Source organism: Phaseolus vulgaris, chromosome 7 (assembly GCF_000499845.2).
Source record: "Phaseolus vulgaris cultivar G19833 chromosome 7, P. vulgaris v2.0, whole genome shotgun sequence".
NCBI lineage: Eukaryota > Viridiplantae > Streptophyta > Magnoliopsida > Fabales > Fabaceae > Phaseolus > Phaseolus vulgaris.
Genome location: NC_023753.2, coordinates 34,646,188 through 34,669,943, shown reverse-complemented (window position 1 = coordinate 34,669,943; position 23,756 = coordinate 34,646,188). Strand labels below are relative to the sequence as shown.

The 23,756-nt window shown below is 34.2% G+C and overlaps 4 protein-coding genes and 1 non-coding gene across 32 annotated transcripts; 3 read left to right on the top strand and 2 right to left on the bottom strand.

The window, feature by feature from the left end:
• Positions 1 to 718: 718 nt before the first annotated feature.
• Positions 719 to 4,202, top strand: LOC137830292 (heat stress transcription factor A-3). 2 transcript variants are annotated; one of them, XR_011084197.1, is made up of 2 exons: positions 719 to 2,734; positions 2,968 to 3,017. XR_011084197.1 is itself a non-coding variant. In XM_068637552.1 (2 exons), the coding sequence occupies exons 1-2, from the start codon at positions 1,410 to 1,412 to the stop codon at positions 4,081 to 4,083; spliced, it is 1,359 nt and encodes a 452-aa protein (XP_068493653.1). In that variant the 5' UTR covers positions 1,073 to 1,409; the 3' UTR covers positions 4,084 to 4,202. The 2 variants fall into 2 exon arrangements, 1 of the variants encoding a protein (XP_068493653.1); XM_068637552.1 differs by having other exon boundaries at positions 1,073 to 1,652; positions 2,968 to 4,202.
• An 833-nt stretch (positions 4,203 to 5,035) lies between these two features.
• On the top strand, positions 5,036 to 5,120 carry TRNAM-CAU (transfer RNA methionine (anticodon CAU)). Its single transcript is given in 2 exon segments — positions 5,036 to 5,073; positions 5,085 to 5,120. It is a non-coding gene; the product is annotated as a tRNA-Met (tRNA).
• Positions 5,121 to 6,342: 1,222 nt separating this feature from the next.
• Positions 6,343 to 9,081, bottom strand: LOC137830291 (ribosome production factor 2 homolog). The gene is made up of 6 exons (XM_068637550.1): positions 8,891 to 9,081; positions 8,606 to 8,809; positions 7,317 to 7,562; positions 6,988 to 7,230; positions 6,830 to 6,895; positions 6,343 to 6,692 (listed from the first exon to the last, which is right to left on the bottom strand). The coding sequence occupies exons 1-6, from the start codon at positions 8,957 to 8,959 to the stop codon at positions 6,576 to 6,578; spliced, it is 945 nt and encodes a 314-aa protein (XP_068493651.1). The 5' UTR covers positions 8,960 to 9,081; the 3' UTR covers positions 6,343 to 6,575.
• Positions 9,082 to 13,761: 4,680 nt separating this feature from the next.
• Positions 13,762 to 22,812, top strand: LOC137830287 (polyadenylation and cleavage factor homolog 4-like). Of its 27 annotated transcripts, none has more exons than XR_011084195.1 (11): positions 13,806 to 14,679; positions 16,061 to 16,162; positions 16,353 to 16,607; positions 17,108 to 17,227; positions 17,313 to 17,768; positions 18,516 to 18,554; positions 18,654 to 18,875; positions 19,056 to 20,243; positions 20,568 to 20,606; positions 21,167 to 21,229; positions 22,533 to 22,812. XR_011084195.1 is itself a non-coding variant. In XM_068637546.1 (9 exons), the coding sequence occupies exons 1-9, from the start codon at positions 14,284 to 14,286 to the stop codon at positions 20,577 to 20,579; spliced, it is 2,790 nt and encodes a 929-aa protein (XP_068493647.1). In that variant the 5' UTR covers positions 13,806 to 14,283; the 3' UTR covers positions 20,580 to 21,126. The 27 variants fall into 27 exon arrangements, 10 of the variants coding, with proteins under 10 accessions (XP_068493643.1, XP_068493648.1, XP_068493645.1 ...); XR_011084194.1 differs by having other exon boundaries at positions 21,128 to 21,229; XR_011084193.1 differs by having other exon boundaries at positions 13,804 to 14,679; positions 18,516 to 18,875; positions 21,170 to 21,229.
• Positions 22,204 to 23,445, bottom strand: LOC137830290 (putative phytosulfokines 6). The gene is made up of 3 exons (XM_068637549.1): positions 23,259 to 23,445; positions 23,099 to 23,172; positions 22,204 to 22,750 (listed from the first exon to the last, which is right to left on the bottom strand). The coding sequence occupies exons 1-3, from the start codon at positions 23,353 to 23,355 to the stop codon at positions 22,643 to 22,645; spliced, it is 279 nt and encodes a 92-aa protein (XP_068493650.1). The 5' UTR covers positions 23,356 to 23,445; the 3' UTR covers positions 22,204 to 22,642.
• Positions 23,446 to 23,756: the final 311 nt, after the last annotated feature.

The window sequence follows — 23,756 nt, the reverse complement described above, 5'->3', positions numbered from 1 at the left end:
CCGTGGTAGGACTCCTTTCAAAACTGGTCCCTCCTTATATCAATATATATACGCTATTTTGGTATTAATGTCTTTCTGACCCTCCTGCTGGAATGAGCATCCTTTATTATACTCAGTCCCACGCCACTCATTGTACTCACGCCGCATTTTTCTTGGTTTTTTTATAATTACTAGTCATTCTAGAATTTTCAATAAAAACCTCTTAATTGAAAAAATCGTTTTACACAAAATGGGAGCATTGAAGAAAATATCTGTTAATGTACAGCTAGTGTTTATTAGTTACTCCCTTGGTATTAAATTATCTGCAGTTTAAATTTTTTACACATAAACTAAGAATAATAATACATATTTTTGTGATATAATTTTACTACCATAGTCATTTTCTCATGTAGTGGTTGACTAACTAACAAAGATATAATATAGAGAATTCATTAAGATTGAAGTAGTTTCTGTAAGGGCAAAGTTATTTATTTTGGGACAAACGGTAAATGTTAAAATTTGAGATGAAAGAAGTATACATTGTATATTTTCGACATAAGAGATGTTCGAAGAAGAAAATAAGAAACATCAAGTTTTAGTAAGTTAAAATTCATTTATATATAAATTGATTTGTAACAAGCTATGTACTTTTTATAGTTTTTTATTTTTAATCTGCATACAAATTAATTTTAATTTATTAAAAAATGTATTTTTGGAGAAGTTTGAATATTATAAAAGAAGCGAATGGAATGGAACAGAAAGGTGGCAGTCATAGCTTGCTGGTTTTCAAACCAGACTCGGGTTTTAAATTTTGGTGAATCAAACCAAGAGGAATACGTGGTAGCAAAATCCCGTTGGAAATTTTAGTTTATTGAACGAGAACACGAGTGTTAATAAAAGAACCAGAAAAGAACTTGGCACTGTGCAGAATTGTTAATAATCTGCAATAAAAGAAAAGAAAAGGCGAGGGCCCAGGAAAAATCCGCAGAAAAGACAAGATGAAGAAAAAGCAAAGTTTAGTAATCCGGTATTGGGTGGTAGAGTTGGCTTGTGCACTAAGTATCTGACTTGACCAGTCGCTCTCAATGCCACAAAATCAAACCCAACAAACACCTAAACAGTAGTGTCTGTGACAAAAATATCTACCCAACAACGCGGTCCCAACACACAAACACTGTTCCCCAAGAATCAACCATCCCCAGTTGTAACTAACCAACGTAACTGCCACGAAACAAACCAACCTCAACCTCAAATATTAATCAAAGTCGGCACTCTTACACTCACACTTTCACTGTGCAATGGCCCTCCTTTGCCACCGCCATTCCTCCACCCTCCACCGCCCTCCCACCCTTTTAATAACCCCTTTCTTACCCTCCAAACTCCACTCTAAACCTTTATTATTATTCCTTAATTAATCTTCACACTTCACAATGAACCCCACTGATGACAACTTTCCCAAGCCCTTGGAGGTTCTGCAAATGAACCCGGTTCCACCGTTTTTGTCCAAAACCTTCGACCTCGTCGATGACCCCACTCTCGACCCGATTATCTCCTGGGGCTCCACGGGCTTTAGCTTCGTCGTCTGGGACCCTCTGGAGTTCGCCAGAATCGTGTTGCCGCGACATTTCAAGCACAACAATTTCTCCAGTTTCGTTCGCCAGCTCAATACTTATGTGGGTATCTTCGCTCTGCTTTCACTGAGCCACACATGGCTTCTTCCTTTCATCTCTTTGTAACTGTTCCTTTTGTTTTTGGTTTTTGGGTCCATATGTAAGTTACTTGGTTGTGTTTTCTTTGGTGTTTTTGTAATTTGGGTTAGATTGACTTGTATGTACTTTGATTGGTCAAGTTGATGTATCCACTGGGGTTTGGGAATGTATATAAATTTAAAATTTTGACGCATTTTGATGGAGTGTAATGTTTCTTAAACAGGTAATATGGTTTCTTTGCTTGCACGGATTTTCTGAATGCTTGCGAGTTTGTAATGATTGGGTGTGTAGTGTACTTGAGCGGGGAGGGAGAGTGAAGCTTAGTTTTGTGTAAGGCCATGTTTTGTCTACCAATTTCAAATGAAGTTTTTTTTTTAAAATTGTCCCAGCCCCTGATCGCATTGGAAAGTGTTTGTCTAGTGAGCACATTTCTGTTTTTGAAAAGTTTGTCTCCTGAGTACTTCAATGGATAGTACTTGAAGAAAACAAAAAAATGGCTATCAAATTGATGTAGAGAACAGTTTTTAGAACAGGAAGTGAGAAGAGAATCAAACAATCCCTTGGTTTCTTTGCTTGTGTTTTCTCCTTTGTTAAAGTCAGAGTTAGTTTAATGTTTGAATAGAGATTGTAGGGCACTTCCAATATAATTGACAAGTAGAGGAATACAGAGAGAGAAAAAGGAAACAAATGTAGTTATAATAGGTAATATGATGTGATAGAAAGAGAGATAGAGATAAATGATAAGTGTTAATTAGGTATTTGAAACAATGGAGTGTTCGCATATCATGACTCTAGTATTTTAGTCTACTGAATCTGCCCATTGTAATTGCTGTTATATTGAGATGTATTGTTGTGAGTCTCGTGTGTTATTTTTAGTTATGCTTATTACTGATACTAATGGAATTGAGTAATAAGAATATGGTTTGGATTTTTACTTATTGCATTGTAGTTAGGATTGAGACTTTGAGAGATTACCACTACTACTACTGGAAGTGACAACAGGAGAAATATTCTCCCTCCTCTAGAAGGGATTTCATCTTCCGCAGGTAGTTCTCAAGGTTCTCTGGGGCATGTGTCATTTTGACTTTTTCCTTATCTCTGTGTAAAGCTTGCTCTGAATTTATAGATGGCATTCTCCAATATAGCTTCCTCTCTCTATCAGATCATAGTGCCTAAGTTTTGGTGAACCTAAACCATACATGCCCCCCTACTCATTCTTGTCTTGGGGCCTTCTGCTTCTGCTCCATACATTCTCAGGTAACTTGGTGTTTGTCTCCAGGGATTCCGCAAGATTGACACAGACAAGTGGGAGTTTTTCAATGAAGCATTCCAGCGATCGAAGAAGCACTTGCTGAAGAACATACAAAGACGTAGGTCAACACAATTCCAGCAGGTTGGTAGCTATATTGGAATTGGATCTTCTACTGAGGCAGGGAGGTCTGAGGTTGAGGTTGAGATAGAAAAGCTTAGGAATGAAAGGACTATGTTGATGGAAGAGGTGGTTGATTTGCAGCAAGAACAACGAAGAACGGCTAACCGTGCAGGAGAAGTGAATCAAAGGCTCCAATCTGCAGAACAAAGGCAGAAACAAATGGTTTCTTTCCTGGCCAAGTTGATCCAAAACCCAGCCTTTTTAGCCCGCCTTAGGCATAAGAAGGAACAAAGAGAAATAGATTCTCCAAGAGTGGTAAGGAAGTTTGTCAAGCAGCACCAACATGAGTCTGGAACAGTAGAAACTCTCCAAGAAGGACAGATAGTGAGGTACCAACCTGATTGGAGAAATATAGACATGTCTTCTGAAACTCCAAAACTAAGTCAGGTTTCCATTGAACAGTCACCTCACTACCTTTCACAGTGTTTGGCAGGAGAAATGAGTGGAGGTGCAGAAGATCTGACTTCTCAAATTGAGAATATTGTAACAGATGATTTGGCTGCAGAGCACGGGATCACACCACCCCAAGAAATGATGATTGGATCCAGCTTTGGAGCTGAAGACCCCCTTTACAAAGGGAAGAGTGTTATGAGCCCAAGTCTAGAACTTCCTCCAGAGTATTTTACTTCATTCCCAGAGGTTTTGACCCAGGAGAAAGGCTTTCAAGATTTTTCTGCTCTTGGAACTGAAGACATTATCAAGCTTGAAGACATATGGGACTCGGACCTCAATCTTAGTGGTGCTGGTTCAACCTGTGGGAATGAGCTGTGGGGCAATCCTATGAATTATGAAGATGTTCCAGAGTTTGGAGTAACAAGTGGCATGTCTGAATCAGACATCTGGGATATTGGCTCTGGAAGTTTGGGAATTCATAAGTGGCCAGGTGATGAACCTTCTATTGGTGAAATAGATGGTCAAGTTGGTGAGCCAAAAGAAGATAGGCCTCAGAATCTTGATCCATAGGCTTCATCTGCTCCTGCACTTGTTGCCCTTTGGGTACTTCCTATGTTAATGGTTCCTTGGGATCATATTATTGAGTCATTTGATTTATAAACAGAATTCATTATCCTGCTTTCATTCCTTATTCACTTTCAAATCTTTATTCTTTTACATTAATATTGTTCATAATTTTCCATGTAAGTTCTAATTGTGTAATTATTGACAACTTCCATATTCAAGTAAATATTCACAGGTCTATACCATAGAAGGCAGGTTCATCATACCCTGCTTTGGAACTTGCTTTTCTCTGCAATGCCCAGCTCTTGCAAATAATGCTCAATTCCTGATGAGTGGTAAGCAAACACTCATAGATTATTTGATTATATGCTTCTTCTCAAAAAAAATTTATTTAACTTTTTATTTACTCTATTAATAATACTCTGCCTAAGGTTATTTGAATTTGCTAAGTTTTTTTATTATTATTAAATTTGTATGTTATTTTTATCCCACTTGTTAAATAATTAATTTTATATAATTAAAAAATTTAACATATAAATTATATTGTACCCTGTATTTAATCCAGTGCAATTTGCATAATAAAATTTATTTTATATAACTAAAACTTACAGTTATATTTTTTATAAATACTTTTACCATTAAATTATGTTATAGATTTACAATAAATTATGTATATTATGATAGAATGCCACGTACTTATTTTTATCAATTTGATAATTTCTTCTAACAAATATTAAAATTAAATTTTAAAATAAAGATGAAAAAGGATGCATCATAGGAGATAAAAAATTAAAAAAAATTAAATATAGGAGACATGCAACTCTTAATGTTTTAAAAACGATCTTATTATTGAAGATACTTATTCTAATTTGTATATATAGAGAATTAATTACATTATAAATTTGACTAAAATTGTGATTATTTTAAACAACTTACAGAAAAAGCATAACAAGAACATGGGGTGGTGGCGCAGTTGGCTAGCGCGTAGGTCTCATAGCTTCTGAGTGATCCTGAGGTCGAGAGTTCGAGCCTCTCTCACCCCATCTTTTTTTAACTTACAATTTAACCTAATCCTTAAAAATATTTATTATTTTGAAATGATGATTCAAGTTAATAATTCAATGTGGGGAAATTTGATGCTTCAATGAGAATGATACATATAAAAAAAAGGAATGCGAATGATATTTTAAAAGTGAATTTGAAAAAAATCTTGTTTTGATTAAATAATAATAATATAAACACTTTTGAAGAAAAAATGTAACAATATTTGAGAAAAAAAAATAGCTTCTGGTTGGATTTATTTCTGCCAATGTTATATGAACGAAAAGATAATATCATCGGAAGGATATATTGTTTGAGACACGGATTACTAAACAAGTCCAGTGGGAATTTTTTTAAAAAATACAACAAATTTAGTTTGACACCAAATAGACAGACAGATTCATAGTTTCAAACCTTAAACTAATGTTACTCGACCAAAAAAATTGTAGTTTTCCTCAATCAATTTTATCTACTGCAACGTACTTTTATCCACTGCGACAATTACTCAAATTATAGAATTGTCTCCATTAGAATATATTTGTTCTGTTGGAAACGTGCCGAATAAGAATTTAAGCAGCTACATGATTTCTTGTTTCCCAAAAAAAACAGGTAAGTGATTCAGTTCATAAAAAATCTGATAAGAAAGGGGACATGATTTCTTGTTTCCACCATCTGTTTTCAGTTTTGACGACAGTTGAAACCATGCATTTGGATGCTCTAATCAGTTGGACTGGAAATTCCTTGACTTTAGAGTATGATGTTTCAGAATATAGAATCTAAACACTACTACCAGAAATGGACACCACAAAACTTTATCAGTTATAGCCTCCGTCAGTATCAGTTCTAAAATACTGTTTTTAACTTTACACTTCCACACTTCCTTGTTGAAACTCTCTTCCAAACATACAACAATCCTGAATGGAGATTTAAGAATAAATACTGATCTCAAAGATTAACTGATCACTATATACCCTTTCTTCCCAACCTTAGCTATTTTCTTGAGTTTTCAATTTACCCCAAAACAAGTTTCACAAAATTATATTTGAAGTGGGAAACTTTCCACGGGGTAGAAGAACTACGGGAGAATGTAAATAAGATCCAGTAACTCTGGGTTGCAAAACTGGCTCACGACCACTTAAAAAAATAACATATCACTTGCAAAGAATCGCTGCAAACAATAAAATGCTACAATACAACACTACCTGAATATAAATGAAAGACTGATTTCATAAAACAGTAGAAGCTCCGACCCATGATTTCATAAAACTAGATGATAAAGAACAGCATTTCAATTTGGCAAAAATATGAAGGTAAAAATACAGTGAATAAAATGATGACAAAACCCCCGTAAAGGGGAAATCATGAATATTCATGACACCTAAAAAGCTTGCAGACTAACATAATATATCACTTTATAATCAGATCCAGGGAAGGACAACTGGTGCAATTTATAAGTATTAAGCATCTTCCTTCTTCCGTTTTGGAGCATTTTCATCATTGTCATTTTTCCGCTTGGCTTCTCGGCGCTCCCTCTTGACTCCTTTTGCATTGTAAGGTAAAGCGGTTTCTCCAACCTAAGCGCAATCACATTGTTGCAGTTGGTTAGATATTTTTCAGAAGACAGAACAAGAAAAGTAACGTGCAAAGGCCACGTTAAAAAAAAAATCGCTGAAGGAGCTAATTTAAAACAGTTGATACAATGAAAATATACCTTCTGATCTGGAATATAAATACTTCCAATTTTTCCCTTTAGTTCGTCCCTTTTAACATTCTTCTCCTGTGAGAGTGACAGAGCAAGTACACAATTTAGACATGTAGTTTCATCTTACAGTGACAGATAAAGCAAAGAGATTTGGACACGAAGCCAACCTTTTTCTTTGGCTTCTCCCTTGATGTTTTCATTGCTTCCTTCCTCAAACCTTCATTAGGAGGGCGATGCCGACGAATAACAAAATCCATGGAAGGGCCAACTTCTACCAATTCCATCCTAGGCACAACAGTGCCAGACTTTTTCAGCCGCAATGCACAGTGTGTAAAAAGCACCCGATTTGGAGAAAGGGCCGCACATACATATGCCCGGTCTACTCCGGCAAGATTTAGATTCTCCACAACCTGCACAATCCATCACATCATTTAGGCCAATATAAGCAAAAGGAAAAAGTGATGCTGCAAGACCACACAAAACAATGGCAACGCACCTCACCACGAAGAAGTTCAAGCAAAACTTCCTTCAAATGTTTTAGCTCTTCCACAGCCTCAAACCCTTCTCCAATAAAAACAATAAAAGGCTTTGACCCCTCCTTAGGAGCCAACTTCTTATCATAACTAAAGGACTCCATGGGTTTAAAATTTTCAACACCAACCTCCACTAAATCATAGATGTGATGATCATAAGTTCTCCCTAAAACAAGGTTATCAGGCCGCTTCTTTGAGTGAGATCCATACTGCAAAAAATACAAACAGCAAACCGGAAAACCTTAATGGAGTGTTTGTGTGGAGAATTTGAAGAGAACAATTCAATTTTCAAGTAAATTTAAATTCACATACACATATAATCAACTTGTTTGGAAATCAAATTGAAAGAATCTTTAAAATGATGGGAACTTCGATAGGATATTTTCCAAGCAAGATGAGAAAAAAATCAATTCAAACCACATAAAAATGAAAGAATTTTAGTGTGTGTGAATGTTGGATACATGCATTCTCGGTATTTTTTTTACATCAAATCAAGTTTATGCAGAAACTACAGTGCATTCCAATGCTTTCCAATACACTTAGTTGACGATCAACTAGACAGACAGTTAGAAAAACTGCATCTTTACACGATCTCATGAGAACACTCTAATCCCAAAACTGATGCAATATCTTTATCTTGAGCACGCTCTTTTCCGCAATTTACACTTCTCTGAATTCTATAAACTGGTAATATTTACTTAGTCTTTTGTTAAACAGTATTTTCACAGATGCAAAATTATGTCAGAAATTAAAAAAAAAACACCCAGTACAGAACAAAGAATGTGAAAAATTAGAGATCTAAATTGCCTTATCCATACAAAATATGTTAAAAATGAAAGATTTCAGCTCTAGACTAATTAAACGCATCATGGATATACATATGTCAAATAAGCAGGAGAGTTTATGGCACACAGTGTTCTTATCCTGCTCGAGTAGAATTGCCTCTGGTGGAGGATACACGTGGTCTTTAAGCAAAAAAAAATCCCAATCACTCTATTTGAAAATTCGAAAACCCAACCCTCCCAAATACTACATAAAACCGTGTTAGGCAACATATCCAGACTGTCCATTACCATCATCAAATAAAAACATATTTTACTGACAAATGTTTCTGAAGAAAAAGGCCTTGAATTACCATAACACAAAAACTCGGACACACAACAATCATCTCACCAATCACGGCTATCCTCTACATAACTAAAATCCAAGTCATTTACATACTCGAAACCCTAACGGAACGGGGGGTAATTACCAGAAATATGCTGCAATCGGTTTTGAGAGAAAAAAACTCAAGAGAAGTCTCGCCACCGGCCTCGAAGGGCTTTACGTTCTCGTTCTTCCGGCTGAACTTGACGGCGTTGTCCTTCTTCAGGTGAAAAATCTGTGCCAGCACGGCGTTCAGCACGGCGCTGGTCTTCGTTCCATGCAAAATCAGCGTTTTCTTCCCCGATTCCACCTGCAAAAAATTTCCCCAAAAAATGTAAACGATTTTCAGGGAAAAGAAACAGAGAGAGAGGAAAAAGGGATGAATACTCACGAGTTTGGGGGCGCGCTTCTCGAGCTCCCGCTTGCCCCTGCGGGTCTTGGCGGTTTTAATTTCCAACATCGCCAGGAATAGAGACTATGCAGTTTTTTGCACAACACTTTCACGTTTTAGGGTTTTGAAGAGGACGCAGGGTTTTTGCCTTCTTATTTTATTTCTCTTCAACTAAACCCTTACCCTATTTTCTTTCTTTCTCTACTCTTTTATATTTTAATTTCTACTCTCTCTTCTTCTTTTTTCTTTGTTCTATTGGGATTCATTCAGAATTCAAAAAAATATTATCTCCATTACATACGAAGCTCATACAAATATGTTAATAAAAAATGAATTATATAATTTATTCAGTTTTTGTCCGTGTAATTTTATAACCTATTTAATTTGGTTTTTAAAATTTGCCGAAATTATGCTTGTTTAAAAATTGAGAAATTTAACTATACTTTTTATAATATAGAAATCAATTTGAATGAATTACATGAATATAAAGATAGGAAAAGTAATTTAATATTTTTTTATGATGCTGTTAAAAGACCTCAACTTTAATTTTTATAAAACTTATTATAATTTTTGTATTTTTTTATTTATTGTTGATTCATCGTTATTAAAGAAGTTATAAAAAGATTAAAGTATGGAAAAATGTTTTTTTAAACATATTAAATCAAATTTAATAGATAAATAAAACAAGCCTTCACAATGTTAAAAAGCACTACTGCAAATTTTGCGTAAGTACTTTGAAGGTGAATATTGATATATGCGAGTAAGGTATAATATATATATATATATATATATTTTGGTTATTATTTAGTATAGGCGATAGCTATTAGATTATTTCTTAACAAAAATTTAATGATAACATTCACAGTTTATTTTATACATAGTTACTTATTGTTATATTAAGAGATATGTGAATGATTATATGAAATATATATAATAAAATTTAATAAAGAAAAAACATTTTAATATTTAGTCATATTTATTATTTATTAAACTTTAGGGTTTAGGGTTTATTAAACTTTATATTACAAATTCATCTAGTGTTTTAGACTATCAAATCAAGTTTAGATTGAGTTTTAACAATTTTATTGCTAAGAATATCATTAGATTAGATGATGCTTGATAATAATGTGCATGAGCATGTTGGTTTGTTTTCTTCATAACCAATTCTCGTGTCATACTGTTTTTTTATATTCTTATAACAAAATAATTTACTAATATCTATTGAGGATGTTCTTTTTAATTTTTTTCAAAATATGTATTTTTATTTTAAAGATTTTGTCAAAGACTATTTTTCGTACAATACAATTCCTTATTGTGTCTTAACTTGTAATTTGCATTTGTAGGATCATTTATAGGACCATACTAGTTTTTAAAACTTCTGTGTTTTTGTCATGGTTTTTAAAAGAAGTCAGACGATTTAAATAAGTTTATTATAAGTTTTGCATTTATCGGCCCACTTTCTATGCATCTCATATTTATTCTGTGCTTTTAAGAAAACTTCAATATTTTATTAAAATATCATAAAAAGTCTTTGAAAACACATTAATCATCACTGAATATAATTAATTAGATTAGTTTATATAAAAACCTTTTATGTATATTTCTAGAGTTTCAAGTCTTACAAAACTACAACTAATTTATTCTAGTTCTCAATAACTCTTTAAGAACATAAATTTGTAAAAAAAATTCTGAAATTGAAGATATTGATATATTTGTATAAATTCTTGCTCTTATTTTTTTTATTATCTATCACATCAAAGGATATATTTTCACTCACATTTGATTTTTAGTTGATTTTTTTCTATTAATAGGGTTTAATGTTTTATGTAATATGTTTCTACGTGATCCAGTGATATTCTTGGTTTTCAAGAGGGTTATAGATTTGATGGATTGTATTTTTTACATACAAAATATGTTTATAATATCTAAAATAGTAGAACAATCCCATAAAATTATAGTGATTAAAATTATATATAAATTCATAGAGAAATTTAAACACAACCAAAATAATATAAGATTCATGATATTTTTTTTCTATCCTTTATCTTATTTTTTTTTTATTTTCTTGCAAGGGATCATAGCTTAGGTTCTTTGATTATTAACAGAGTATTATAACTTTTTTCACAAAATTTATCATACTAATAAAATAAAAATTTATATATTAACTTATCCCTCCTGAGGATTTTCAATATATTTCCCTAACATATATAATAATGCAATTAAGGCATCAAGTATCCATATCCAAATTCACAACACCATCTTCCAATAAAAAAATAATATGGTCTTTATATGTGCACCAAAATCCAAGCATGGCCACTAAAAAATGGAAATAGCTCTTAGAATTTTAATAAAGGGTTTTAGATTTTGGATAATAAATCCACTCACTTTTGAATAAAAGAAGGTAAGAATTCAAAACATTTCTTTACCATTGAAATTTGCTTATAACTTACTTTCCACGACCTTTGCAACAATACATATATCTAAAATGGCAAACTTAGAAAAGTTTGAATTAAATGTAACTATATATAGGAGTGATGTATAAGATTTAACTTCAAACTTACCAAATCTTTTGAATCACATAGTGAATTCAAACTTTGTTAACAAAATTGTACATTTTAAAAGGAAAATCATGATACATGTTACCTTATTAATTTTGATAGTTTGAAACATACTTGTTTTAGTAAGTTTTTTTTTTCTGATTTTTTTCTATCATATGTGTTCCTTTTATGCATTACCTGTTCTATCCATTATTTTGTATTCGATTTTATTTTCATTGTTTTTTTATATTAAATGTTAATTTTTTTGTTCAAGGCTAATTTCCGTTTTTCAGTTATTATGATAATATGAGAAGAAAATAACGGGATTGTTATATTGAATGTTTATTATTATTTAAGATTGCATTCATATTGACTTTAATCCTATTCGCAAGAGCCTAAAAACTTGTCGGGTTCAACCTATGACACCTTAAACCCCAACCTCAGAACAAATCTTAAAGGCTAACTAATCGGAAACAACCCGCACCACAAGCCCCGAGCCTCAGGTCGAGACCTTATAAACTAAGTAATTGAAATTTTGTTAGTAGTAATCGATTGAGCTTTGGGCTCAGCATCATGCTAAGTGTCATACTTGTGATGAAATTTTACTTTACCAAGTTAAGACTTGACACCATGTCAAGTGCAATACTTATGATTTTTTTTTACTTTAGTCGAGTGGACCGTGTTAAAACTCGACACCATGCCAAGTGCAATATTTGGGATGATTCTTTTACTTCAATCGAGTGGACCGAGTCAAGACATGACACCATGTCAAGTGCAATACTTAGGATAATTTTTTTATTTCAGTCGAGTGGACCGATTTAAGACTCGACACCATGCCAAGTACAATTCTTGTGATGGTTTTTTTACTTCAATCACGTGAACCAAGTTAAGACTCAAGACTATGTCAAGTGCAATAGTTGATATGATTTTTTATTTCATTCGAGTGGACTAAGTTAAGACTCGCCACCATGACAAGTGTAATACTTTGGATGATTTTTTACTTTAATCAGGTGGGCCAAACATTGACGTCAACACTATGTTAATAATCACAATTTTCGTTGAAAACCTTAAAAAAAAAGTCAACAATAAATAAAATAGAGTATATAAAAACTAAAAAAAAAACATCAAACAAATCAATAAAATAATACGAAAGGAGTAATAAATTTACAATTTTTAAGATAAACCTATGTAAAAAGACTAATTAAAAGATCAGTAAACTAATATTTAAAGATAAAAGAAATCAACAAATGTGATCAACCTATTCCTCAAGGCTTGACACAAGAAAATCAAGAAATATTTGTTTCACTAAAACCTTGAGACAATTAGACTTTATATATTTTAGAATGAATTTAGATTATTTTCGGAGTCATTCTACCATATTAATGCACTGTTCTTTTATAATATATAGTTTTCCAAACATTTATATTTTAATAATTCAATTTTTTTTGACAATAAATAAAAAATTTCTATAGCATTATATTATATTTTTTTTCCATAAAATTTATATTATGTAAAATAAACATTTAAGTGATAGCGGTATATTGTTAAAGTTTTACAGTTTAACCATATGTAATATTACAATTAATATATTCTATTAACAAATAAACTTAAACTACCTTTATCAAAATTTTGGACAAAATTAAAATATAGACAAACCTATCTAACCAGAAATATAAATACTCTAATTTAATAAAATTTAAATCCAAATTAATTATTTTTTTTGGGTGAATCCTACATACACTAGTTTAAGAAAATTTAAATTCAAATTAATTAAAATTTTGGGGTTGGATCATAAATACTATAGTTTAAGAAATTTTAAATTCAAATTAATTAAAATTTTTGGGTTGGCTTGAGAAATTTATTGTGTAAACTACCGGATAATGCTTTAAAACATAATTAAGGAATTGCTATTAAAATAGTAAAAACAAGCTATAATAAAATAGAAAATAAATGATGAAATACAAAGAAAGAAAGAAAGTAGATAGTAAATTAAAATTGAAATGAAAATTAGCCAATTTTTTTTTTCTTGATATATGAGATTTAATGATTCCAAACTATATATATACTTTCATTCGTACTACTTTACGAACGTAATGTAATTTCACTTAGATCAAAAGCTTGATATTTGATGTCCCGTATTTCATTCTTTTTGTCTTATCGTACTTTACTTATATTTCTAAAAATGACACATAATTATTTACCTTGTTAAAATTTTCAATTTCCATTATTATCCATTTCTATCTTGTTAAAACTCAAAACCCACCATTTTCACCATATGTGGAAGACGGTGTCACTCACGTAAACCATTCATAAGTGTCCCCATCTCAAACGTGAAAAAACAAAAAATAAAAAAAACACAGAATTTGGAGTGAAGCTATGGACAAAAGCAGAAATTAATAAGGAAATCCTTCCATTTATAATAGCCTCCTCCTTGAAAAACATGAGAAAATACAAGGAAGGAGCTTTTGACTGAGAAACCATCTTTCCTCTTACACTCTTATTTCATCCAACCCTTCTTTTCCTCTTTACACACACAAACAAATTTTCAACCCTCTCTGTTCTATCGCTCTTCTTTTTCTTTTTCTTCTTCTTCTTCTTATTCGGTTGTACTAACTGAAATTAGGGTTTTGTTCTGTTATCATTGTAATTTATAGTTGTTTATTTTTTGTTTCAATTTTGTAATTTTTCTTCGCTTATATTGATTTTTTCTGATTTGATGTAAAGAATTCAATAACAGAGATACTATTTTCATCTTGTAATCTAGTTTCTACATCTTTGTCGCGCAATTGTATGTAAATTAGGGTTAGGATTAGGTTTATTTTTATTTTTAGTTTTGAGGCGTTTGATTTGGCGGGCATGGAGAACTCGCGTAGACCGTTCGATAGATCGCGAGAGCCAGGACCCAAGAAGGCCCGATTGATTGAAGAGCTGGATCGGGCTCCGAATTCGGGTGCGAGACAGTTTCCTCAGCTACAAGTGATTTCTGGGGTTGCAACGTTACCGTCTGCAAGGTTTAGAACAAACGAAAGAGACCTTGAAAGCAATGATTTTGGTCGCCGGGGTGGTGCTGGAGGTGGCGGTTATCAGCCCCAGCCACTGCCATTTCAGGAGCTTGTTACTCAGTATAAGGCAGCTCTTGCAGAACTTACTTTCAACTCGAAACCGATAATTACCAACTTGACTATCATTGCAGGGGAGAACCAAGCTGCGGAGAAGGCCATTGCAGCAACTGTTTGTGCTAACATTCTAGAGGTGAACTTAGTTTATAGTACTGTGCAGCTGTTTCTCTGTTCAATTGTTGTTTTGTTAGGGATATGTAGCCAATTGCTGATTGAATTGAACGGATAGAAAAAAAAGGAATTTTATATTATGTTGGTGATCCTGATAGAAAATTGTTGTAACATACTTGGAATAGAAAAGGAAAACGGGATTTGATATTATGTTGGTGTTCCTGATATTGTGATAAATGGCGTCATTTCTTATGTTATGTAGTGTGGTACAGCGTCTTTCCGAGAAAGCGGCAGTATTGTAATGTTTGCTATGGAATGTGGTTTTTTAGCTGTTGTAACTGTTGTAGAAGTTGTTGATGATTGGGAAAGAGTTGCAGTTGCCACGGGAGGAGAAAAAAAATGTTTGGAGATATGGGCTTTATTATAATTTTCCAATTTCATTTTATTGGTCCACTCAATGTTTGGCGTATATAGAGAGAGCTCTGCAATCAAAATAAAAATAAAGTTAAAAAGGCTATCATTCTTCAATCTGCAAGATTATGGCAGTTTTGTAATCATTTGCAACAGACAAGCAGCATCATTAGAGAGTGGTACACCACAGTTGTCCTGGTATTTTCTTGACTAAGTATGCACAGGGGAAGATGAATCTATAAAGTAATTTAAGTGTACACATCATATGAGGAAAAAAATTACCATTTCACTGTTTCCAATCTCATAAATGTTCTCTCTGTCCATCTCCCTCTCTCCAATTCTAATATTTGTAATATACATTGTACTTTCACAGTATTTTGTCACTCCGTAGATCATGATCCAATGCATCGTTTCAAGTTTTATAGCCAAGTTGTACAAAGACATTGTAATTTTTATCATTTCATTTTTCTACTTGTAGATTTGCTTTGATTGAGGAAGTTACATGTAATTTATAGGAATGGAGATTGTGGATAAGACGTTTCATATTTCTTGAGTTTCCGAAGACTACTGTAATACATCTTGTACATTGTTAAGACTTTTGTTATATGTTGCACTTGTTCCATGAAGGGCAACATATGATCAAAATGGCCAATAAAATATTTATCCTGTTTTTGTTTACTTTTGTTATTTGTCTCCTTACTACAAGACCTTGACTGTTACAGGCAACTAGAACTAAGGAATGAAATAACTAACAATTTTGAACAGTCGTGACATTTTAGCGAAACTTTTATGTAACTTTAGACCCAATTGCTGTTGATATACTATTTGTGGATTTTAATTTTATTTACTGCTATTTTTCAAGTGCGACCAGTATATATTAGTTTCTGTTACTTTACACGTGCAGGCTGTCTTTTTTCTTGTTTTTTGGTCATTATTCTTTTTGTAATACTAAAAAAGGTCTTTTTTCATAAGTTGTGTTAATGAATTTCCAGGTTCCTAGTGATCAAAAGCTGCCATCACTTTATCTCTTAGACAGTATTGTTAAGAATATTGGGCGGGATTATATAAAATACTTTGCTGCCAGGCTACCTGAGGTTAGACATTTATTCTTCTTTTAGCCTGTTGTTGATTTCATTTTTCCTCTCTTGTAATCTTCATCTTTTACTTGTATATGGCGAATATGTTAAGTAGTTATGTTATGCAAGTACTCAAGTGCTGCATGTCTTTCTGGATTTAGATGTCTATTTTTAAGGTGATAGTTTCTAATTCTCCTTTACATTTTAGGTATTCTGCAAAGCATACAGACAGGTTGATCCTTCTGTCCATCAAAGTATGAGACATCTTTTCGGAACTTGGAAAGGAGTCTTTCCTCCTCAGACCCTTCAGATTATTGAGAAAGAATTAGGCTTCACTTCTGCAGTCAATGGCTCATCTGCTTCTGCTACACTCAGGAGTGATTCACAGTCACAACGCCCACCTCATAGTATCCATGTTAATCCCAAGTATTTAGAAAGGCAACGTCTACAGCAGTCCAGCAGGGTGGGTGAAATGATTGCACCTCAAATTTATCTTTTAAAGTTTTAAAACATTGATTTGTTTGGGATAGATCAAGATACAAATTCAGAATTTATGTTGTGATGAATTGGATATGAATTCATTCCCTGATGAAAATGGATTTGGATATATCATATGGATTAATTGACACACCTTAACACTTATCACTAACACTTTTTTGACGGACAATATGTCCTGTGGGATATCGTAGACAACTGCACTTTATACATCTAGTCAACCAACTCTAGCTTAGATGCATAAACTTGGAAACATTGAACTCTTCCCCCCAGTTGGGATGAGTTTGTTAGAGAGCTAACTGTCACTGTTCTGTAGATATTATCCATACAATGATGGCCTTGCAGAGCTGATAATTTAACTGTTATACCAAAAGAGATTTTGTCGTGTTACTTTAAGTTGCCACATCCTTTCTTATTTCACATTTCTAGTGCTTAATTCTTTTGGCATCTACTTTTTCTGTCTTGAAGACTAAAGGAGTTGTTGATGATATGACTGGAGCCATTTCAAACTCAAATAATGACCTAGAGATGCCTGGTAGAACCTTAGGTGTTTTACGACCATGGGTGGATCCTAATGTTACTGTTAATGTCAGTTCACGTGAAGTAAAGTTTCTTTCCCCTTATTCCATTCACTGTCAGTTGTCATAATTTAATGTGATAATCTACATTGCAGAATGATCGTGCTCGAAGAGATGCATTCAATGATTCTGTTCCGGAAAAGAGCACTGGTGCATCCTATGGAAGCAATGAATTTGGTTCCAATATTTCAAGGAATTTGGGCTTGGGTATCAGCCGACCTGGTGGTAGGGTGACTGAGTCAGGACATGACAAAGGTTGGTACAACAAATCTGGTGTTGTTGCGGGGACCATGCCTGGACAAAGAAATGGTTTGAGTCTCAAGTATAGTTTTTTGAATACTGAAGCACCAAAGTCCATGATTTTGGATACACATCATCAACCAGCACAAAAAATAACAAGCACACAGAGCAGTGTGATCTCAAATAGCTGGAAAAATTCTGAGGAAGAGGAGTACACATGGGATGAGATGAACTCTGGCTTGACTGGTCATGGTACATCTATTGTTAGCAGCTTGAGCAAAGATGCTTGGACTGCTGATGATGATAATTTGGTAAGCTTGGTGGTAGTTGGTGGTTTGGCTATCAAATTGATGCAAAATATGTTGGGAAATGGTTAGAGATAAAGCCTGAAGAGAGTATAAATGAACAACAATCCGCATCTCACAAGCTTGTTGATTAGGCTCAAATCTATTTTCTAAAATTATCATAGATTCATTAAAAAATAGGGGTTACCTACCATATTATCTATGCACCAAGTCCAGTAGTGCTGGGCATGAGGGGTTGTACTAGGAAAAACCCAATTCTTACTCTGACCAGAGATAAAGCCTGAAAAAAGTATATATTGGGAGACAACTGTCACACTCATCTCACAAGCTGATTTCTGTTAGATTCATAGGGATGGTATTGAAAACCAATATTTGGTTGAAAAATTCTTCATAAAATTCTGTTTTGGGATGAAATAATATGCCAACTGTAGGTGGCCAGGACACTCTAATTGATACACAAACCAAGCTTAAAGGACTCTTAAAATCCCAATAAAAAGAAGTAAAAGAAACGAAGTTGTACCTAGAATTGGAATCACACATCCCAGGACTCTGGGACCCAAACAACCTGACCCTAATTTTCTAATTACCGTCAGTTAAACTCCAAATCCCTAGAAACACAGATCCTTAAATTACTCACTAACCAGTTAATACAATAACCCTGGTTTTTTCCTGGTCATTTTGCATTCTTAACATTATGTAGCTATGCACATTAATTGTTGTATAAATATAATATATATTTTTTTTTGTGTGCAGGAAGTTGAAGATCGGAACCAAGTCAGAAATCCTTTTGTGGTAAATGCCAATAGAGAAATAGCCATTGAATCTCAAGCCAATGAAAAGAAACGATTTCCTGCATCTCAGCATCATTCATCAATATCATGGAAATTGCAGGAGCAGCACTCTATTGATGAGTTGGATCGGAAGGCTGGTCAGTTGAGCAGATTTGTGTCCACACCGTCTAGTACAAGTGCCTCTACTGCCAGGATGGGGAATCGGCCTTTCCTGTCAAATGCATCCATAGGATTGCCAGGAGTTGCAGGACCATTTCATTCTTTGGGAGATGAAAACCCTTCTGGACAGTCACCTTTGCGACGGAGGTCTCCATCACCGCCAGTAAGTGTGCACTATTCTCATCCTCTGCAAAATCTGGCAGAGCAAGACCTTCCCCAGACTGATAAGGCATCTGAATTTCTGGGAGGTCTACAGAGCCACTATATTAAAGATTCTTCAACTGCCCTTCCTCTTAATATTCAGGATGGTAACTTACAAAGATCACAACTGAAAAATTTGCAGGGTCCATTCTCTTCAATGACTTTCCAGGCAAGGCATCAGCAGCAATTTGGCACTTCTCACAATGAGGTTACTATTAAGACTGAGAAGCCACCTGTGTCAAAAGTTTCTTTAGCCAGAGAAACTAAAAGTAGCACGAGTACAGGGAATCTTCCAACTCGATTAGGTGTTCGACCTTCACGAACAGGTGGTCCTTCCCCTGCCACATTAATTTCTTCAGTGTCCACAATTGCATTACCATCATCATTAGGTCCTTCCAGTGATAATTCACCTGCTCTCTCAAAAATACCTCAAAGAAAGGTTGGACAACCGCCTAGGTTATCTACTCTACCACCTGCATCCTCTAATGTCAGCAGTGCCTCAGCTCAGACAAGTGATGCCAATAATACCTTGAATCCAATTGCTAATCTTTTAAGCTCTTTAGTTGCAAAAGGCTTGATATCTGCAGAAAAAGAATCAACAACTAAGGTGCCCTCTGAGTTGCTGACTCGGTTGGAAGAAGAAAGCGATAGCATTACCACCGGTAACTCTTTGCCTGTGGCCTCAGCTTCTGGTTCTGCAGCTGTTCCGGTCCCTTCTATCAAAGATGATGTTGATGACACTGCAAGAACACCCATATCCTTGTCTGAATCAACCAGCCCAGGAGTTGTAAATCTCATTGGCTTTGAGTTTAAGCTTGATGTGTTACGAGAATTCCATTCATCTGTAATTAGTGGTTTATTTGATGATCTTCCACATCATTGCAGCATTTGTGGCTTTAGACTTAGATTCCAGAAACAGTTAAATAGACACTTGGAGTGGCATGCCACAAGGGATAGAGAAGATAATGGTTTAACTAAGGCATCGAGATGGTATCTTAAGTCAAGTGACTGGATTTTTGGCAAGGCTGAATGTGTATCAGAGAATGAGGCTGATTCTGTAGATACATATGGCAATGAAGCAGACAGAAGTCAAGAAGATGCTACTGTTGTAGCAGCAGATGAAAACCAGTGCTTGTGTGTGTTGTGCGGTGAGCTATTTGAAGATTTTTACTGTGAGGAAAGTGGGGGGTGGATGTTCAAAGGAGCTGTTTACTTTGCTAACTCTGATAGCAACAGTGAGATGGGATTTGGAGATACGAGTACAGGAAGGGGTCCTATCATTCATGCAAATTGCTTATCAGATAACTTGATTTCTAGTGTCCCTGAGATGGTAAGACTTATTACTTGATGTATGTGGACAGAAACGAGGTTTTCTGGTTTAAGTTCAATGTAACATACCTTTCCTATTTGAAAGAGGGTCTCGTTAAATTTATGGTTGCTATGCTCTGATATATCAGTGGAAGTTGAGCATTGAAAATTAACTTGCCCTGTTACCAGACCATTTCAAATGATTGTCCTAGGTTCTGTGTTTCTCAAGTTAAAAAAAATCTGTTTTGTTATTTCCTTTTAATTATTCTGACCTTTTCCCCATTATTTGCTTACTTCAAATTGAAGGACTTTTATTTCTGATAATGTCATCTGTTACATTTTGCAGGAGCAGGATTAAATCAAGTTTGTAGCAAGAGCTTAGAAGGTGAGGGAACAAAAGGTTTACTTTGAATTAATCAAATCTGATGGCTCTTAATGCTAAATTGTTTCTCTAATTGGTTTCTAGAGGTGTCAAACAAATTTTGTGCACCTTTTTTTTTTTTTGTTTTCTTTAGTTTCTTTTGCACCCAGGAAGGAAGAGGAAATTCCTTGGTGTCAAAGTGTATAAAGTGCGTTAGCTTTTGCACCTCAACTTTTGCTCATTGATGTGGTTGCAGTACTTCATTTTGCTTATTGAAGTGGATTTTTTTCCTTTTAAACAACATCTGGTTGTAATATGGGGCAAAGCACTATGGTCATAGTAGTTATCCAAATGTTGGATGGCATTCTCTGTATCACATATGAATTCCAACTATTCTGATTCCCTTGTGTGTTTTCCTTACACCCGGTCCTTTGCTAGGGGTTTCGGAATTGCAGTGTTACTTTCTACCGGGACATTGCTTTCCTAATGTTATAAATTTCAGTTCTATGAACAATAGTGAATGTTGATTTGTATTTTTCTTGCAGAGTACTGACTGAGTTTTTCATTTTTGGTGTTCAATAAAGAAGAAAGATGTACATTTCCTATTTGGATGCTGAGCCTTTATTGTTTAACGTTGATTCTGCTAGGTAAATACGCCTTTTCACCCCCCAGCATTTAGTTAGCGAATTATGTACTTAATGAATGGTATTCGCACAGCATTTGTATGTTTTTGTGCAAGAAATTTCTGCAACGCATTTTTTTTGCGTTTTGCTTTTGTTGTCATTTATTTTTGCTACTGTCAAATTTCTCCCTATTCCTTGTTGCACAAGAGTTGATATTCAGTTTTTTTTTATGCTTTACTTTCAGCACATGTTCTAACTATGACTGAGTCGCATGTGAGGTGATGTGTTCGTGTGAAAACATTTAAAAAACAAATCAAAATGTTTATTGGAGAGGATTCATTAGTCATCCATGTGCTAATCTTGTTAATTAAGGAGTTAATGAAACTATTCAATTATGTATTGTGTCATGAAATACACTCATTAACTGATATACCTCAATGGTATTTTATGTTATTTTTTTAACCTATTGGCTGCATATTTCAACGTGTTCCCCTTAACATTGGACTAGTGGTGCTTGTGGCAGATGCAACATCAACTGGTTATTGTTCATGGGCACTCAACTTCGTAAGGTCTAACAATTATAATTTGGGTTTTTGGAGGGATAAGGTATCCTAATTACATACATACCTTCCTTGAAAAGAAGAAAAGGTTTAGTGTTCCATTTTTCGTGACAAGTTGTTGTTACATCAAGGGCTATAGAATTACAAATCCTTCTTTTATACAAACAACACGAGTAAATGGACTTGTCACTGAAATTCGATGAACTCATGGTCACCAGAGGGCTAATATGGAAAATACTTTGTATTAATTGTATTTCGGTATCCGATTACTTGTGCAATTTTAATTTTACCATTTTGTACAAATTTTACAATATTAGTTTATTTGTCAGTTACTTGTATTTTTTTCTTGCTTTTATAGATTTTTTATGTGATGGCATGTAATTGATGAAAATTTAAGATGTCAACTCTACTGGGATGCTAACATTTCACAATGTGCTATTAGTGCAAGAGACTAAAATTGCATAATTACTACATTTGCGAAACTGAATAGGTAGATTTGGAACTGAAACTCCTGAGAAATTAAAATTACAAAACTGTGATTCAAAGACTAAAAAGCATTTTAGCTTAGAGTTTAGTTTGGGCAAAGTGAACAAGATGGTCTTGTCTACTCATAGTTATGTAGGAATAATTATATAAATAATATTAGACGTTTATGATTTGTGAATAGACATATTCATCATGGAAAAGTTGTATCCCGAAAACCTTATTTGATGATTCACCGTCTATCCTTAGCTAATATAATTAATTATTTCCTTTTTCATTTTCAGGGACAGGCACAACTTAGATCCCGGAAAAACAGAACATGGTTTTATTGGTTTTATCTTAGGGACTCATACTTAATACTCTGCCTTTGAACAAAAGTTCAAGTTCAATTAATTCAAGGTTTGTGGTATTGTGTGTAGATGTAATCCAAGTGGGCGTCCACCATCATCCTTCTGCTACTGCAGGCTTCATCCTTCACATAGCACTCCTCTGAACCCATTAACTGTATGAAATGAAATAACATCCAAGAGAGCAATTAAACTATTGGCGTTTGGTTTGGAGAAATACTTCATGTTTTCATTTGTTTAAAAAAGTCTACAAAAAAATAGTGAACAGAAAGTGAAAACAAAAGACAGAACTCTTTTCCCTTGTTTTCGTAATAACTTTTGAAAACAGAAAACAAATTACAAGAAACCAATACATTGTTATAATTCAAAGTGAGGATAGAAATATAAACAGAAAATATTTTACAGGCCATGAAGGCAATGAATCAGGTAAACAAGTTCATTTTGGTTTTAAACTCTGTATGAGAAATTGGAGGAGATAGGTTAAACATCACATGTGTTCTTACTTCTTCCATATCATCATTTAGCTGAAGGGATGACTGAGAAATAGCGTTATCATTGACCTCCACTTCCCTCTCACCTATATAAAGTTGTTACAACCTCAGGTGAACAAAGACAAAGACATGAAATAGAATATAATGTAATACAGCATGTGATGTAGTTTACCTTGTCTTGGAGCTTTGGGTGGTTGAAGGAGACGGGCAGAAGCTTGGAAGGAGGAAAGAAGGAGAAGAAAGAAAAGCAAAGCAATGTGTTGCTTCATTGGTTGAATATTAAGGGAGTGAGAGAGCAATAGAGAGGGATGAATGCAAGAGAAAGTAAGCAAGCAAGCATGCAGCAAAGAAAGTGGAAGAAGGAATAAATAAATGAAAAGGTTTGCAATAAAGCTGTTTAAGGAGGGTTTGAGTCACGTGGTGACCCCCCTAATAGTCCATGAATTAGAAGCACCTTCATGGGCCCTACCCATTTACCGTCTTTGTCTTTAACTCAAAACCAACAAAGACACCAACCTTGCTCATATACGTAGTAGCCTCTTCATTCTTCATGTGATAAGAGCATCGCATCATTTCGGTGTGCAGACCCACCGTTTTTCTCAGCATGAAAACACAGGAGAATAAGGATTGTCATTTTCATTGTGGTCCGAAACGGAGCTACAAAACAAAA

What these genes read in the sequence shown, in the direction of transcription:
- LOC137830292 (XM_068637552.1), top strand. Translation starts at nt 1,410, where the DNA reads ATGAACCCCACTGATGACAACTTTCCCAAGCCCTTGGAGGTTCTGCAA. An exon ending in TTCGCCAGCTCAATACTTAT is followed by an intron (nt 1,653 to 2,967) that starts GTGGGTATCTTC and finishes GTTTGTCTCCAG; the next exon opens with GGATTCCGCAAGATTGACAC.
- LOC137830291 (XM_068637550.1), bottom strand. Translation starts at nt 8,959, where the DNA reads ATGTTGGAAATTAAAACCGCCAAGACCCGCAGGGGCAAGCGGGAGCTC. An exon ending in TTGAACTTCTTCGTGGTGAG is followed by an intron (nt 7,231 to 7,316) that starts GTGCGTTGCCAT and finishes TGGATTGTGCAG; the next exon opens with GTTGTGGAGAATCTAAATCT. An exon ending in TTTATATTCCAGATCAGAAG is followed by an intron (nt 6,693 to 6,829) that starts GTATATTTTCAT and finishes GATTGCGCTTAG; the next exon opens with GTTGGAGAAACCGCTTTACC.
- LOC137830287 (XM_068637539.1), top strand. Translation starts at nt 14,284, where the DNA reads ATGGAGAACTCGCGTAGACCGTTCGATAGATCGCGAGAGCCAGGACCC. An exon ending in TTTGTGCTAACATTCTAGAG is followed by an intron (nt 14,680 to 16,060) that starts GTGAACTTAGTT and finishes ATGAATTTCCAG; the next exon opens with GTTCCTAGTGATCAAAAGCT. An exon ending in TTAATGTCAGTTCACGTGAA is followed by an intron (nt 17,243 to 17,312) that starts GTAAAGTTTCTT and finishes TCTACATTGCAG; the next exon opens with AATGATCGTGCTCGAAGAGA.
- LOC137830290 (XM_068637549.1), bottom strand. Translation starts at nt 23,355, where the DNA reads ATGAAGCAACACATTGCTTTGCTTTTCTTTCTTCTCCTTCTTTCCTCC. An exon ending in ACCCAAAGCTCCAAGACAAG is followed by an intron (nt 23,173 to 23,258) that starts GTAAACTACATC and finishes AACTTTATATAG; the next exon opens with GTGAGAGGGAAGTGGAGGTC. An exon ending in TAAATGATGATATGGAAGAA is followed by an intron (nt 22,751 to 23,098) that starts GTAAGAACACAT and finishes CATTTCATACAG; the next exon opens with TTAATGGGTTCAGAGGAGTG.